The sequence below is a fragment of the Thalassophryne amazonica genome, chromosome 4 (assembly GCF_902500255.1).
Source record: "Thalassophryne amazonica chromosome 4, fThaAma1.1, whole genome shotgun sequence".
Lineage (NCBI taxonomy): Eukaryota > Metazoa > Chordata > Actinopteri > Batrachoidiformes > Batrachoididae > Thalassophryne > Thalassophryne amazonica.
Genome location: NC_047106.1, coordinates 124,922,049 through 124,938,572, shown reverse-complemented (window position 1 = coordinate 124,938,572; position 16,524 = coordinate 124,922,049). Strand labels below are relative to the sequence as shown.

Here is a 16,524-nt window from a genome sequence, read left to right as displayed (position 1 = left end):
AGACAAAAAGCAAAACGGAATATGGACAAATTGAGATTGTCGTTCACATTTTTCAACAGTTTGAAAATTCTGACGCAGTGCCAGCTACAGGAACGAAGCTGGACGACAGATAACGATGTCTCTGAACGTCAGCGTAAGTCCAAATTTCTTGTTTCATTTTGGCTTCGGTGTCCTTCGTTAGTGCCGTGTGACCGGGGCTTTAGCAACAGAAAACGTTTTGACAGAACTTTCACCACAGATACATATTAGGTCATGGAAGACTCCATTAAATTTTGGAAGTGATCCAGATCTGAATTCTGGATCAAGTTTTACTTTATATAGGCTTTCATGGATTATGTCAAAACTACTTCATGGATTCTCACCACATTTTCACCACAAACACATATTAGGCCATGGAAGACTTCATTAAATTTTGGAGGTGATCCTGATCCAGATTCTGGATCAAAATTTCACTTTATATACACTTTGAAGGATTACATCAAAACTACTTCACAGGTTCTCACCAAATTTGCACCACTGATCGCTCTGTTTTGTTCTCCAGATCATTGACTTTGAGGTTGAAGTCCTTATGTTCACCTTGAATTTTAGGGTGTTTTCACATTTTAAAGTGCACACCGAGGTCTGGGTTTTGTGAGTGTCCCAAAATGTTTACACAGAAATATGTCGGTCCTGTCCTTCTCACTGTAGCTGTTTGTACTTGCACCTGATTATTTGTAGACAAACAATGTTCCTGAGGTGTCTGTTCCATTTTTTTATTACAAGCTAAATCAGGAGACGTAAATGTTTTCTGGTTAATTTCAGTTTATTTCCTTGTGGTAATAGTATTGTTATGGCATTACTACCACCAGCAGCAATTTCATGTGAAATATGCTAGACAAGTTCCATTTTTCCAAATGAACGACCTTGTTGTAGGAAAACTGTTGTCGCTGACAGGAAAGGAAGACGAGAGCAAATAATCAAGTAAGCTGTAACAGCTCTTTGTGAGGACGAACATAGAGAGTGATGGCATCCTATTTTGGGAAAATATCCTATTAACGGTCTAAAGGTCTGAATCACTCCCAAAAATAATTTCACACTGTGAGTGAACTGATCCATGGTTCAATACATTCTAGACCAAGACAAAACACCCTCTTTTGGTGAGACCAAACTTGTGCAATTTGGTCTGGATCATGGCCCAGGGCTGATTTCTAGGGCCATATCTAGCTTCAGCCAGAAAAAAAAAAAAAAAAAATGGAGGTGAGGGTGGGATTGTGACTTGGTTTGTGGTGCCGAAGGCATCCCTCTACTGGAGTGGTCAGATTTTAAAGATCGATTGCATTTTTCCTTCAATCTAAAGCAATCTGGGAAGACATACTTTTTCATACACAATTTTTATTTTAAACACTGGAAATCTTCAGTTTTTCAGCCTCCATCAGTTAGCTTTGGTTTAAACGTCTTTTACACAGAATGAAGTTCATTATGCTTCCCTTGTGTGCCCACCAAATATGCAAGGATGCCGTTGGAAGCACAAGGGATGCTCAGGTCATTCAGGGGACACTCAGTGGAAGCACAGAGAACACTATGATTGCAGTGGACACCGTGACTTATTGAGCATGTTCAAGACAAACGCTCAGCAGATGCCGAGGGTGAAGGATACACTGTAAAAACTCAATGAGTTAGTAGTTGAACTAAAATCATTTGAGGAAACCAATTGCCTTAAACCATTTGAGTTTGCCAGCTTAAATAAAATAATTTTGAAAAATGTAATTGTTAAAGTTTTATTAACTTAACAATTTATAGTTAATTAAACATATGTAAAACTATTTTTTTTTTCAATAAAAAAGTGACATAAACGTCTGCCTAAAAAATTTGCACAACATTTTGGATTAGATTTTTTTTGATGCATTCTTTGGTTTACTTGTTGACTCTGCATTGTGTTGTTATGACTCCACCCATGCGCTCCCCTTGGGATGCGAACTCACAATCTCTGGCATGGAAGTCGGACTCTCTGACCAAAAGGCTAAAACCCAGGGCTCTGGCCTTGTGCCAGAGAATTCTTTTGAGCTGTTGGGAGTGAGGTTTATTAACTACATATGCACAGCGACACCTGCTGGCCGCTGTTACTTAAACTCAATTAGATTGAGTGAATGGAATGCAGTGGAAATACACCACGAACACTTAAATGCCCCAAAACTTTAAATGCACATAAAGGAACTGAGTTATGACAACTCATTTTTGAGTTAGTTTAATTAATGGAAATGAGTGACTATAACTTTGGTCGCACAGAGGAAGCTCAAAGGAAGTGAAGAAGAAGAAGAAGGAACATAAATAGGTGCATCTCAAAAAATTAGAATATCATGAAAAAGTTCAATATTTTTGGTCAAGTATTTCAGACTGAAAATGTTATATATTCTGTTATTTCAATACATAGAAACTAAAATGTTTCAGTCATTTAAAAATAAATTAAAAAATAATAATTATGGCCTACAGTGCCAAAAAAAAAAATAAAAAAAAAAAATCAGAATTTTCCAATATTTCAAAAGATGAGTTAAAAAAAAAGATTCATAATACTGTAAGTGTCAAACTTCTGAAGGGTATTTTTATTTATGAACTCGGTATTTGTTTTTTGGAAATCATGCTTTTGCATCAGTGTGGCGACTGCTGTGGTCAGTGGTCAAGACCTACTGGAAAAGGAAATTGGAATCTCCATAAAGCGTGTCAACAGATGGAAGCATGAAGTGCTCCAAAATCTCCTGGTAGATGGCTACGTTGACTTTGGACTTGATAAAACACAGTGGACCAACACCAGCAGATGACCTGGCATCCCAAACCATCACTGATTGCAGAAACTGGACTTCAAGCAACTTGGATTCTGTGCCTCTCCACTCTTCCTCCAGATTCTGAGACCTTGATTTCTAAATGAAATAAAAAATTAACTTTTATCTAAAAAGGGGACAATTCAGAAAACAGTTAATGTTGATAACATTTGGCCAAGGTTTTACTGCCCTGAAAGTGCAACAAGTTTTTTTTTTTTTTAAAGCAACTTATCACTCAGTACTCATCCAGTGAATCTTCAGTATATTTATTTTCCAACATCCACTGTTGATGTGTGTGTTTATATGATTATATGCCATCTAGACATCATGGGAGCAAGCTGACCCAACATGTTGTTGGCTCAAACCCCAAATTAATAGTGGAGGTTAACATCTGAATAGACATGCACCCGCAAACCATTACCAAAACCATAACTCATGAGTTTGTTTAATTCCTTGTGTGAAAATGCTATGGAATACCCTGTAGGTGACATGCAGAGGCCTCACCTGACTATTGTGACAAATTATTGGAGGCTACCAGTTCAAGGGTGGATGTTAGGGGTGTCGGAAAAAATCGATTCACGTCCAAATCGCGATTCTTATTTATTACGATTCTGAATCGATCCAAAATGTCCAAGAATCGATTTTTAAAAAGCATTTTTTAAAACATTTTCTTGCTTACTCGCTGCATGTAGTGTTTGTCAGGCAACGGCTTCCATACTACAGCATCCCGGCAAGGGGGGGTGGTCCGGCGTGCTTCAAACACTCGTGAGCTGCAGAGTTCAGTGGCTGTAGCTTAGCATGGCGGACGAAGAGCTAATTCAGCCAGCACTATCTTTGCTGAAGGCACATGTTTGAGCGCATTTTGGATTTTATTATTTGCTGCATAAGAAGGAGCTTGACATGACTTATGCAGTATGCAAAATCTGCAAAATGAAAGTCAAGTACTTCGGAAACACTTAAAATCTGCAAGCCCACATGCTACGCCATCACCCGGAGCTAAAAGAGGGGAGCAGCGGTATCTGCCGACTAATGACCAGCGCTTCGCTAAACTGCCAGCCAACTCTGAACGAGCAAAGCAGATAAGTAAATTTACATCTAGAATCACTTGATTAACCTTGTAAAGCTCCATTTTAATAAACATAAACATTTTTTAAGTAATATAACTATTTCTCAGAGCTCTTTGAATCGAAAATCGATTCTGAATCGAATCGTCACCCCAAGAATTGGAATCGAATTGAATCTTGAGCTGTTGAACGATTCACATCCCTAGTGGACGTGGTTAAAACAGTGAGTCCAGAAGAAGTAGAAGATGAGGAAGACAAAGAAGTTGAAGTTAGGATGGAACACTGAATATTTGGGGTAAAAAAAGGAAAGAGGAAAAAAAGGAAGAGATTTGTTGGGGAGATGGAAGATCCGATTGTTTGTTTGTAGGAAACATAAGGAGAATAAGGCTACGGAGGGAGGAAGTTGCTGTGCACACGAGGCAAATGAACAAGGGAAAAATTGTGCAGGGATAGTATTATCCAAACAGCTCAAAAATAATGTTTGGATGAGTCAGGATGATGGATGTCCAGCTGGACCTTGACTAAGTGGTCATAATCATTATGTGCATATGCTCCACAAATTACAGGTGAATAGAAGGAAAAGGAGGCCTTCCGGGCTTAAATAGATGAAGTGCTTAAGGGGAAAGTAGAGGAAGAAAAGATGATTGTTAGTGGATTTTTAAAGTAGCGCAGAAGAGGTCACATGGAGGACAGGGAGTTGAAGAAAAATAAGGATGGGGTGAAGATACTAGATTTTGCCACAGAATTTAATTCAGCAATAGTTAACTTTTTCCAGAAAAAGCAAAGCAGCTTGTGAGCTACAGCATTTAAAACATAGAAAGTCAAACAGATTTTCCCATGTGTTGAAGATCATATTTGAAATAAACCAGGAATTGTAAGGTCTTATGTGGAGAAAGTGGGTCAGTGCAACATTAAATAGCAGTGATGGATTGGAAATCATGGTGGACCAATTAAGATCTGAATGCCAAGGATAAAAGAAGAAAGATGTCCAATACTGTAAACCATAGAGGGATAAAATTAATGAGACGCATAATGATGATCTGGGGAAGGACGCTCCAGAGAATGTAATGGGAGGAGCCCAATCAGTGAGGAATTCCATATTTTCCGGACAAGTCACACATGTCAAAAACTGCATTGTGAAGAGCGAAAAGAATTGTGTAAGTTGCACCTGAGTATAAGTCACACCTTTTTTTCTGTACATGGAACTCACTGTACAACACATAGTTTCCCTGGTGGAGAGTTTAAGAACAGACAGGAACACCATGTTGTACATGTGCACACCACAGTCTGTGCTGTTACTTAATATAAGAACTTTTCAATTTCAAAAATAAGCAAGATGGACAAATAAATGTGTGTCAGACACCATGTTGGATATTATTTGATGCAGTTTGGACACACACACACACACACACACTCTCTCTCTCTCTCTCTCTCTTAGCTGTCCATCGTGTCCGATGATGACTCTTATTCCAAAGTGGTTGGGGGAGGGGGAGGGTCAATGTTGTTGCCGTTGATGCCACCTCATGTGGCTATGGAGGCCGATTTTGGAGCCGCACACTCTTCCACAGATGGAGCAGGCATGTCCTGATGTTTGAGAGGAGTTTTCTTCTGCCTGCTGGTGTCGTTGTGCATGTCTTGTGGTCCTCCTTTCAATAAAGATGTTTATTTGCTCAGTAGCTTTCTTGCAGGTCTTTCTCCAGGTTGGTCTGTTAGCAGCTAGGTTCTCGAGGTGACCAGGGTTGATGTTGCAACGTCTCAGGAGTTCTTTCGTATAGTCCTCGTAGCGCCTCTTCTGGCCACCAGGAGCCCGCTTTGACTCGAGTAGTTGCCCGTAGAGGACTTGACATGGGAGACGGTATCCAGTCATGCGGATGGTGTGGCCAACCCAGCGTAGATGTCTGTTGGCCAAAGCTGCCTCCATGCTGATGGTGCCAGTCGTACTCAGGATGTCAGTGTGGGGGATCCGGTCTTCCCAGGTCAGATTGAGTATTTTTTGTAGACATCTGATGTGAAACATCTCCAGGCTTTTTATATGGCGTCTGTATGGGGTCCATGTTTCTGCCCCATACAGCAAGGTGGAGACACAGACTGCATTGGTCTTGATTTTCAGACTTTTGTTTCCAAACACTCTTTTCCGGAGGCGGCCAAGAACAGATGAGGCTTTATTAATCCGATTATGTATTTCATTGTCACGACAAGTGTCAGCAGAAACTGTGGAGCCTAGGTAAGTGAAATGGGGAACAATGCTGAGTGGACTTCCATTGATATGAAAGCTAGCAGGTGAGGGAGATTCAGTGCAAAGTTGAGCCATGACCTCAGTTTTTTTGGTGTTAACCTGAAGACCAAAGGATTGGTATAGAGCTGAGATGGTGTCCAGAGCGTGCTGCATAGACTCTGGGCTGTGTGCCAGGATAGCACAATCGTCTGCGTACTGGAGTTCATGGATGTGGTATGTTGATGTCTTTGTGTGAGCCTGGAGCCGTCTGATGTTAAAGAGGCTACCATCGAGGCGGTATTCCAGGTCCACACCATGTTTGTACTGCAGGGCATGGTGGAGCAAGCGGGTGACTGCTGAGAGAAAGAGATTGAAAAGTACTGGTGCCAGGACACAGCCTTGCTTCACCCCGACATTGACAGTGAAGGGCTCAGACTGGAGTCCTCCCATGACAACTCTGGCTTGCATTCCATCGTGTAGTTGCTTTAAGATAGAGAGGAACTTGGGTGGCACACCGAGTTTGTGGAGTTGTTTCCAAATCATGTCACGATTTATGGTGTCAAATGCTTTGCTGAGATCGATAAATGCAACATAAAGGTCTCTGTGCTGCTATCAGTTGTGGATCTGGACTTTCGGAAGCCACACTGCGTTTCAGGTAGAGTACATTTTGAGATGTACTCCACCAGCCGAAACAACATGATTTTTGCCAGTACTTTGCCTGCTGTGGAGAGGAGGGATATTCCACGACTGTTTCCACAGTCTGCTCTGTCCCCTTTCTGCTTGTAGAGGACAATGATGTTAGCATCCTTCCAGTCCTGGGGTACTATCTCACATTTCCACATTAGGGTGATTAGAAGGTGTACACGGCGTGTGAGGAGATAACCTCCATGTTTGAACACCTCTGCTGGGATACCATCAGGTCCTGGGCTTTTGTTGCTTTTTAAGCTCCTGATGGCCTTGGATGTTTCACTGAAGTCAGGAGGGGTGTCTAAGTGTTGCATCTGAGGCATAACTGGTGCCTTGTCAAGGATGTTGGGATCTGCAGGGTTGGTGTGATTAAGTAGGCTTTCAAAGTGATTGGCCCAGCGGTCAAGGATCTCTTTGAGAAGACTGTCTCCAGCAGCAGTTAGGACAGGGGTGAATATCTGCTTCCTTGGACCATATAAGGCTTTGATGGCATCGTAGAAGCCGTGAGTGTCATTGCAGTCAGCAAGGTGTTGAATCTCTTTTGCTTTTTCCAGCCACCAGGTGTCTTCCATGGTCCTCAGTGCCAGTTGTGCTTTGGCTCTAGCCTTTGCGAAGTTAAGCTGGGGCATTGTGGATTAGAAAGTAGAGCTTTGTGAGCCTGCTGTCTTTCTTGTAGAACCGTGTGGATATGAAAGGAGTTGTTGTCAAACCAGTCTTGATGCTGTTTGATCTTGGTGCCTAGGGCTTTTGATGCTGCAGAGTGGATAGCTACAGATAGAGCTGGCCAGTCATTGGCATCAGTGTCACACACACACACACACACACACACACACACACACACACACACACACACACACACACACACGCACACACACACACACACACAAAAATCACCAGATGGACACATGTGAGTCCTTTTGACTTTTTTTTTTTAAATCAGCTCTTTAATTTGGGATTTTTTTGTTTAATGTTGGAATATTTGGGATTTTTGTTTCATGTTGTAATGTGCTTTTATTATTGGTCTTTATTGATAGAAATAGTTTAATATTTAAATGTTGCGGACATGAATGATCGAAGCTCTTCAGCATCTCACCATGTCATTTAGGTCCTTCGTACTTTTTTTCAGTAAATGCTTCTGAGAAACATTAGCATGGCTAAAAACCTTCAGCTTCTGGGGGACTTTGCCTCCCAGACACCCCCCCCCCCCCCCCCCCAGCTACAGCCCTCTTAACCCCCTGCCATTTTAATTGTTTTTCTTTATTTGTGTCTCACATGCCTGGAAAGTCCTCACCATCTCATTTAGGTCCTTCACACTTTATTTTCAGCAAATGCTTCCGGGGAGCATTAGCATGGCTAAACGCCCCCTACCTAATGGGGGGGCTTTGCTCCCCAGACCCTTTTAACTACAGCTCTCTTACTCCCTGCCACTTTAAGCTTTTTTTTTTTTTTTGCCTCTCTCATGCACAGAAAGTTCTCAACATCTCATTTAGGTCCTTCACACTTTATTTTCAGTAAATGATTCTGGGGAGAATTAGCATGGCTAAAAGCCTTGAGCTTCCCCTAATTTCAGCCCTCTTAACCCCCTCCCACTTTAAGCATTTTTAAAAATGTTGATTAATATCCAAACTTTTCAGCTAGTTGCCAGTAGGGCTGCACAATACGGCCAAATTATCGTATCTCAATATTGAAGCCAAATATATCTCTATTGATATGATTATGATATGATTATGATTTCATACAAAGTGCAGCAACAGTGAAAATTAAGCATACAGAAACAGAAATAATACCACTGATTTTTCACTCATCATAAGGTTAGGACATAGTGCCTCCAAAAGTATTGGAACACTTGGTATTTCACACATTTTAATTTGTTCATGCCATTTCAAATACAAGAAATACAAAAAATATATATAAAAACATTTCTAAAATTATCTTCCTTGAACTCAAACTGATGCTGGGTTGCATAAGTGATGCTACACTGCTATAATGCCTGTAAATAATAATTAGTTTTATTGCCAGTTTTCTTCAGACAAGTTAGAATATGGATTATGAAGAAATACAAAATTTTCTTTCACCAAAACATTAAATCTAAGCTTGCAACTCAGATGTACGTTCTGGCAAATTGTAGCTGAATTTTCAGTTCTTCTTTTAAGAAAATCCTTCTCTATAGCACTTCATCAGGAAGCTGCAGGGCTTAATTTGAGGTACCGGAGCGCGCTCCGGAACCTCTGACGTTGTCTCCACCAGCTATTTATACTGGATCCGGTGATCCGCCACCACTCTTGACTAACAAAATATAATAAAAAAAAATCACCGCAATTGCTCTCACTGTCACTCACACCACCCTCCTGTCTGCTGTGTGGAATTGCGCCAAATCTGGCAACAGGTCCAGAGGCTACGCTCGCTGTTTTGATCCGGATGTTGACTGTAGCCGCAGAGCTCCGTGGCCACCGAGAGAGGACTTGGATTATTTGCGGGTCCCGCATCTGTACCCCAGTAGGCAGTGAGTGAAGGGAGAGCCGTGCATTGTGTTCTGCGTGTGTCTGTTTATAATCTTCTCGCACAGAAGAAAAAAGAGAGTGTTTACACAAGAGAGAAAAGTGAGAAAATGTGATGGATTTCGTTTATCGCGGGTTATTTTTAGAACGTAACTCCCGCGATAAACGAGGGACCACTGTACATCATTAAACAGGAATTTGTACTCTATCCCGATTTGGTGTGACTAGTGTTATTAGGCCTACAATACATGCCCAGTTTATTTTCAGTGTGGCTCACAGCGTTGTTCACAAGCCCCCGCCCTTCTTTTTTTTCTGCACCGGTGTTCTGTCGAGATGATTTGCGCCGTCAAGATGAGGTGCCTCGCGTAACTGCACGTGCGTGCACTGAAAAAATTACTTGACGAAGTTCGCTTATTTTGATGGGCAAGTAAATGTATAAAAATCCCAGAAGAAGACGATAGAGTATGTCCATAACTAATGTAAGCGCTAATCAATGTAGCAGGCGATGCTACAAGTTTACAAAGCCACATGCTGAGTAAAATAAAGCCTTTTAAGAGAAAGGGTCTGTGCTGATCATCTGAAACGGACTTGTGCATTTAAAGTGAAGCAGTGTGTTTCTATATATATTTTTTAAAAACGTGGTTTGCTCCACTGGCTGTTCTCTACCTCCACAGATGAAGCGCACTTCTCGGTGGTGGGTAGAGGAAAAAAAACAAAAAAAAACAAAATGCGCATGCGCAGTTGCACATCGAGCGAGTTGCATCATCTCCACATGTGCAGTTGCGCGACACACCTCATCTCGACGGTGACGTCTTCAAATCTGGGTAGAGCGATGTGCGCATGCGCATGCATGTGCAGTAGCGCGACGCACCTAATCTCGACGTTCACCTCATCTCGACGGGACACTGGAGCCACCCATCCTCTGCGCTCCGGGACCTCCCACTTTACAAATTAAGCACTGGGAAGCTGTATTTTGTATTTTTAATTAATTTATATCACATTGTAACAATTTGCTTTCAGTTTGAGTTTAAGGAAGATAATTTTAGAATTTTTTTTGTATTTGAAATAGCATAAACAAATTAAAATATGTGAAATACGAAGTGTTCCAATACTTCTGAGGGCAATTGAGAAACACTCAGGGGCATGTTTAGTATTGAGTCAAATGCATCAACCTGGTGTCACTCAGAGATAAAAATTAAGAGGTTCCTTCAAAAAAAAAGTCTTTCAGAGAGCAAAATGAAGAGGTTATTTAAAAAAAAAAAAAGAAGTCCTTCAGAGAGCAAAATGAAGAGGTTATTAAAAAGTCCTTCTATTCCTTATTGGACTTACTCAACTAAAAATATTCTTCCAGATTGTGTTTCTTCAAATATTAAGCTAACTGTCTTATCAACAAAAGACTCAACTTCTCGATGTGTTGTGCTGTTGAACATGACCGCTGTGAAACAATCATTAAATAAGGTGTTACTGATGTAATTCGCCGTCTTTCTTACAGTCACCGCTCTCACCTCGCTTCAACACAGCTTGTAACACAACGCAACCATGGTGAAGTCCAGAGCTTTTAAGGTGGATTAGAACTTTTTGTGGTACACAGCCCCAACTACTGTACAGGAGGGACCTAGCAGTCGATATGTGTCACGATTTCAAAATGCATCTGGCTGTTTTCAACCAGACGTGCCGTGCCATGACATGTCAATCATCTGGAGTGGCACCTGGGATGTCCAGTCAGATTTCAGGGGAGTCCAGTGCCATCCAAGCCTTCTGTCTAGCTCTGCCCACGCCAGGAAGTGTTCAACATTTTACATTTCCTGTTTCCTGTTTCAGTCTCAGCTTGCCACTGAATTCCCGTGAGATCCCACGAGATCTCATCTGTTGTCAGATGTGCATTTTAGTGTCTTATTGCTGTATTTTACACCGTGTGGGTCAAAATCCTAAATTATTTTCAGACATGGAGAATCATGATAATATTGGTGATAAAGGTTTGAGTATGACTGGGGACTCCACAGCAGACAATGTGAAAATTAGGGAAATAAAAGCACGGGTTGTAAGCAGAGAGGCAGTCGAAAAGCACAAGCAATGAGTGAGCGCACAGACAATCTTTATACCAGGCATATAATCCAAAAGACAGTAAGCAACCTTGGAGCAGACAAAATGGCAACAAAGGTCGGTAACAGGAACATAAACACAGAGAGAAAATGCTCGACTTGCACTGGAGCAAGAAGGTCTAGCACTTGAGTGAGGGGAGAAGGAGGACTAAATGGAGTGTGAAACAATCAATGAGGAAGCAGCGGTGCATGTGAACCAGTAATCAGCGTGCACGTGGACTCGAAGAAAGCTGCAGAAATAACGTAGATGAAGAGCACCAAAATAAAAACACAGATGGACGAGAACAGAACACGAATGTGACAAGATGATATAAGACAGTGAATCCTGTTTTTGAATAACGGGGAACAAAATTATAAATGGTGCCAAAGAAAAATCCTTTTTGCAAGTTAAATGTACAAAAATATCAATAGGGACTGCACCTTTAACTCTGCATGGTCCAAGGCTATTTTCTTAATTTTACCATACTTTTAGTAACTTTGTTTTAGTATAATTCCCATGTGGTGCAAGCCACAAGTACGTTGCCCATCAGGGCAGCAAGGGACACATCTGTAAGTTGATTTTTGGCTGTCAGCCCATCTTATTTTCACAAACCTTAACAAATTAATAAACATTTGAGACTTTTTTTTTGAGAATTTGTTAGTTCATGAGTTTTAAAACAAAGTTTCCTGGAAGAACAGACTTTCTCCTGACAAGCACAGCTTACATTTGTGAAAAATCTTCAGAACACTCTCATCTTTTCGATTATATAACACATAATTGACGAGAACAGTGTTTCTCAAACTGGTCCTCAGGGACCACCTGACCTACTCATTTTCCACCTCTGTGCTCTGTCACAGGCTGATTAGCTCAGGTGTCTATTAGTAATTGACTGCTAATGGGCACTGCTGCTCGCTCCTCCCTTTGGGGGCCGTGGTCTGGGTGATGTGGTTCTGGGGCCCCCTTTCTGGTGGGCCCATGCCGGCGCCCTGTGTGCTTCCCTTGGGTATGGGATTGCTTCCTGTGCCTCCGGGGTGGGGGGTGCATTCCGGCGCCACCGGGCCATTCCCCTGGTGGTTCGTCGTGCTGCTCCGGTGGCTCTGGTGGCTCCCCTTCCTGGCCCCTGTGCCCTTCTGCTGCCCTTTTTCTCCTGGGGCCCTGTGTCCTGGACCCATTTCCATCGTTGCTTGCGGTCGGCCATATGGCTTCTGATGTGCCTGAGTGGTCCACGCCATATGGTAAGGCTCTGTACTTTTGTCTTGGCCCAACACACCAGCCACAGTAGTGATCAGATATTTAGCTGTGATCTGGGTCTCTGTGTGTGGATGGTTGTGTGTTTGTGGCCATCACCACAATTCGGTTTTGGGTGCTCTCAAGGGGATCAAGACTCTGGTGTCCTAGATTAGGGTATGGATGCTCACTAATTAGACAACAGACTGTTGCTATCACTATTTGTTCATGTGTGGTTGTTTGTCCTGGTATGTTGTATGGTTGGGGCCCCGTCTCCTCTGTGTCTCACTTCACAGCTATTGCCTTCACCACTTGTCTTTCGTTCTTGTCTGTCTTCGTGTTGTTTAGGTGGTCGGCCGTTCCTGATAGAAGTTGTCAGTTGGCTTTGAGTAGGATGGTGTAGGCTGATTGGGAAGAGCAGATGGGGGTCACACACTCACACCACGTTCAATCACGCACTACATAGCTTCTGTCTTGCAAAAACAAATTACATATATGTGTATAAATGTACATAAATGGTTCTGCCAGTGTGGCATTTGCCATTTCTATGTATGCAGACAGGGGGAGAAAAACGTAATTGATTCCCTACACACTTGAATGAGCTAATGTCAAGGATTTTTATATAGTTCATGCTTATATTATCATTTATTTTATATAGTTCATGCCTATATTATCATTTATGTCCTTTTATGACTACGTGTACTTTTCCTCTTTGTGAGAAGAGGAGGTTTTTAAAAAAAAGACTTGTCTGCATTCTTCATGATTGAGCAAACTATTTTTCATTTTGCATAAGTGCCTTATCCTGTTTTTGACGAGCCACAAGGCTCATGTCGCAGGAATGGAAGGTTTCAGCCGCTACCTTGCCTTGCTATCTCCCTCATGCAGACATGACTCATGTGTAACTTCTCCCTGACTGTCCTTGTTTGTTTGTTTTTCTCATGTTGGTGAACTAAATAAAAAGCCGAGCCAGAGGAGGGGATTTTAGGAGAGCTTTGGAGCTGAGCACTTACAAGCTGCTACTGCCTGCTCTCCTCCTCTGCGCAGAGCATAAAATATATTTGTCTCTCTCTGACTGGTTTCTTTACAGTGTCTGTGCCTCTCATTTCTTTAAAACAGGGTGCAAACCCAACAGTTTTTTCCTGGCGCCCAAACGTGGGGGCGTCGACAGATCTTCTCGAGCGAACGGAGGAAGACACACCGCAGACCGTGCACGGCCGATTCCACTAGAGGGATTGAAGGAAAGTCCTGAGGAGTGAATTCTCCGTCGGGCCGGTGACCATAGCCGTCAGCCTCCGCTCGCCGCAGTAGATTGATGACGCCTCCGAACCAAATGAGAGGCGCAACGAATTAACGTAAGTAATGACTGCCTGCCTGTGAGGATAAAATACGTTAACGTGGGTAATAAAGTGCGAGGGAGGGAGTTAGAGTCTCCGGTCCTGCCGGCACATTTGGCGGAGGGGTTCAAGTCCCCATCTGGAATAAAGTGCGGGGGAGGGAGTTAGAGTCTCCGGTCCTCCCGGCACATTTGGCGGAGGGGTTCGAGTCCCCATCCGGCTAAGAAATACAGGAGGAGTAAAAATAAAATTCAGGAGAAGCAGTTAGAGAGACGCGGATTAATTGAATATTCCAAAAGTGAAACTAAGTGTGTTTGTGGTATGAATGTGAGAGAATGGGACTGTGAGTGACTGAAGCACGGACAGCTTGATATCCCATTTTATCAGGGGACAAAAGTGAAGCTGTTGTCTGCAAAGTAGGTCATTTTAAGTCCATACGCACCACACTCACATATTCCCGACGAGTCTGCAAAGAGGGGGATTCCAAGGAAGGTCCGCCCCACGGGGTAGAAGCTTGACCTGAACTTTGCAGAGTGAAGGGGAATAGGTGACCAACATGGGAAACACATACACAGAAAATAAGCCCCTATTTCAGGGCGACGAAAAATACATGCACAAACGCAATCCAGAAAATCTGAAGTACATAACTAAATGGAAAAAGAAATATGGCTTTTCAGGTAAATTGGTTGTGCCAGATTGTGAAGGTTTGGTGTTAAAACTTACGGCGGCAGCAGCAAATAAAAAGGGTAACAGGAAAGCAAGAAAAGAAGGAGAAATAGAATGTGCAAAAGTATGGCTCAGTGAAGCACAGATGAGAGTAGAGGCCATAAAGAGGAAGAAAGACGAGAAAGGAAAATCAGAGGGGAAAGTAATGTTTGTAAAACCTGAAGACAATGAGACGGCCGTGAGAGGCCGTGATGTAAATCCACCCCTGCAGCCACAAAATCAGGCTGCAGCAAGACAAGCGGCGCCAACAGTGGCTCCACCACAGGTAAAGGACCCGATTTTTGACCCTAATTATCCCCAGGGGAGTTCTGAAGGTCCGTCATATGACCCAATAAGCTCACTGTATCCAAATACATTTTTGGATAATCAGAGGGTGGAATTTTCAACTGTATTGACCCCGCCTGCAGCAACAAATTCTTTAATACCCGAAAAATACATTTTGAGAGACAGGGCTATGATTAAGCCGCCTCTAAAATACGGTTTCAATATACCCCCAGATCACAGTTTCATCGCTCCAATGATCCAGGTCCCAAACCCAGATATAGCTCAAGGACAGCCGCCATTCCTTCATGTGTTCCGTCTGTGGACACTAGAAGAGGCAGCAAAGGCCGTGTCTGGCCTACCAGACCCACAAGCTGATGTGGAAGAGTGGGTAAAAGAAATGGAGGACATTCTAAAAGCATATAGGTTGAATGGCTGTGAAGTAGGACAGGCCGTACAATTGGCTCTGGGACGAAACTGGGTCCACGTGAGAGGGACATTTACAGGACGTGCTGCAAATGGCACGGTCCTGCCGTATGGGAATGAGGAAGATCCGGCAGCGGCGTTACAGGCTCAAATAACCGATCTAATGACCAGAGTTAAAAACAAGTTTAAACAGAAAGCATACTATGGTAAAATAAATGCGTGTAAACAAAAGGCAGATGAGGATGTGGATGATTATAATCAGCGTTTAGGGACAGTTTTCCGTGCAAACAGCGGTATAACGCATAGTGATGATCAATCAATCAATCAATTTTATTTATATAGCGCCAAATCACAACAAACAGTTGCCCCAAGGCGCTTTATATTGTAAGTCAAGGCCATACAATAATTACGTAAAAACCCCAATGGTCAAAACAACCCCCTGTGAGCAAGCACTTGGCGACAGTGGGAAGGAAAAACTCCCTTTTAACAGGAAGAAACCTCCAGCAGAACCAGGCTCAGGGAGGGGCAGTCTTCTGCTGGGACTGGTTGGGGCTGAGGGAGAGAACCAGGAAAAAGACATGCTGTGGAGGGGAGCAGAGATCAATCACTAATGATTAAATGCAGAGTGGTGCATACAGAGCAAAAGAGAAAGAAACACTCAGTGCATTATGGGAACCCCCCAGCAGTCTAAGTCTATAGCAGCATAACTAAGGGATGGTTCAGGGTCACCTGATCCAGCCCTAACTATAAGCTTTAGCAAAAAGGAAAGTTTTAAGCCTAATCTTAAAAGTAGAGAGGGTGTCTGTCTCCCTGATCCGAATTGGGAGCTGGTTCCACAGGAGAGGAGCCTGAAAGCTGAAGGCTCTGCCTTCCATTCTACTCTTACAAACCCTAGGAACTACAAGTAAGCCTGCAGTCTGAGAGCGAAGCGCTCTATTGGGGTGATATGGTACTATGAGGTCCCTAAGATAAGAAGGGACCTGACTATTCAAAACCTTATGAGTAAGAAGAAGAATTTTAAATTCTAAATTCAATGATCAAGCAGGGGCATATCAAAATCAGCTGAAACAAGCCCTCCTGAATGGTTTGAAGCCAGAAATTAGTGCATGGATCAAAAAGCACAATGTGACTACTGACTCGGATGATATGACTAAGATACTGGATTGGGCAAGACATGCAACAAAAGTGACCGGACAGACAAAACCCAAA

General features: G+C 42.7%; 1 protein-coding gene across 2 annotated transcripts in view; it reads left to right on the top strand.

The window, feature by feature from the left end:
• Window positions 1–16,524, top strand: part of treh (trehalase (brush-border membrane glycoprotein)) — an 81,381-nt gene that overhangs the window by 52,386 nt on the left and 12,471 nt on the right. The window contains exon 13 of one of the 2 annotated variants that reach the window (XM_034168490.1): window positions 13,685–13,979. The exons of the other annotated variant lie outside the window; for it this stretch is intronic. Coding sequence (XP_034024381.1) covers window positions 13,685–13,824 — 140 coding nt within the window. The 3' untranslated portion in view covers window positions 13,825–13,979. Of the gene's footprint in view, window positions 1–13,684; window positions 13,980–16,524 lie in introns of those variants that run through there. 2 annotated transcript variants of the gene reach the window in all.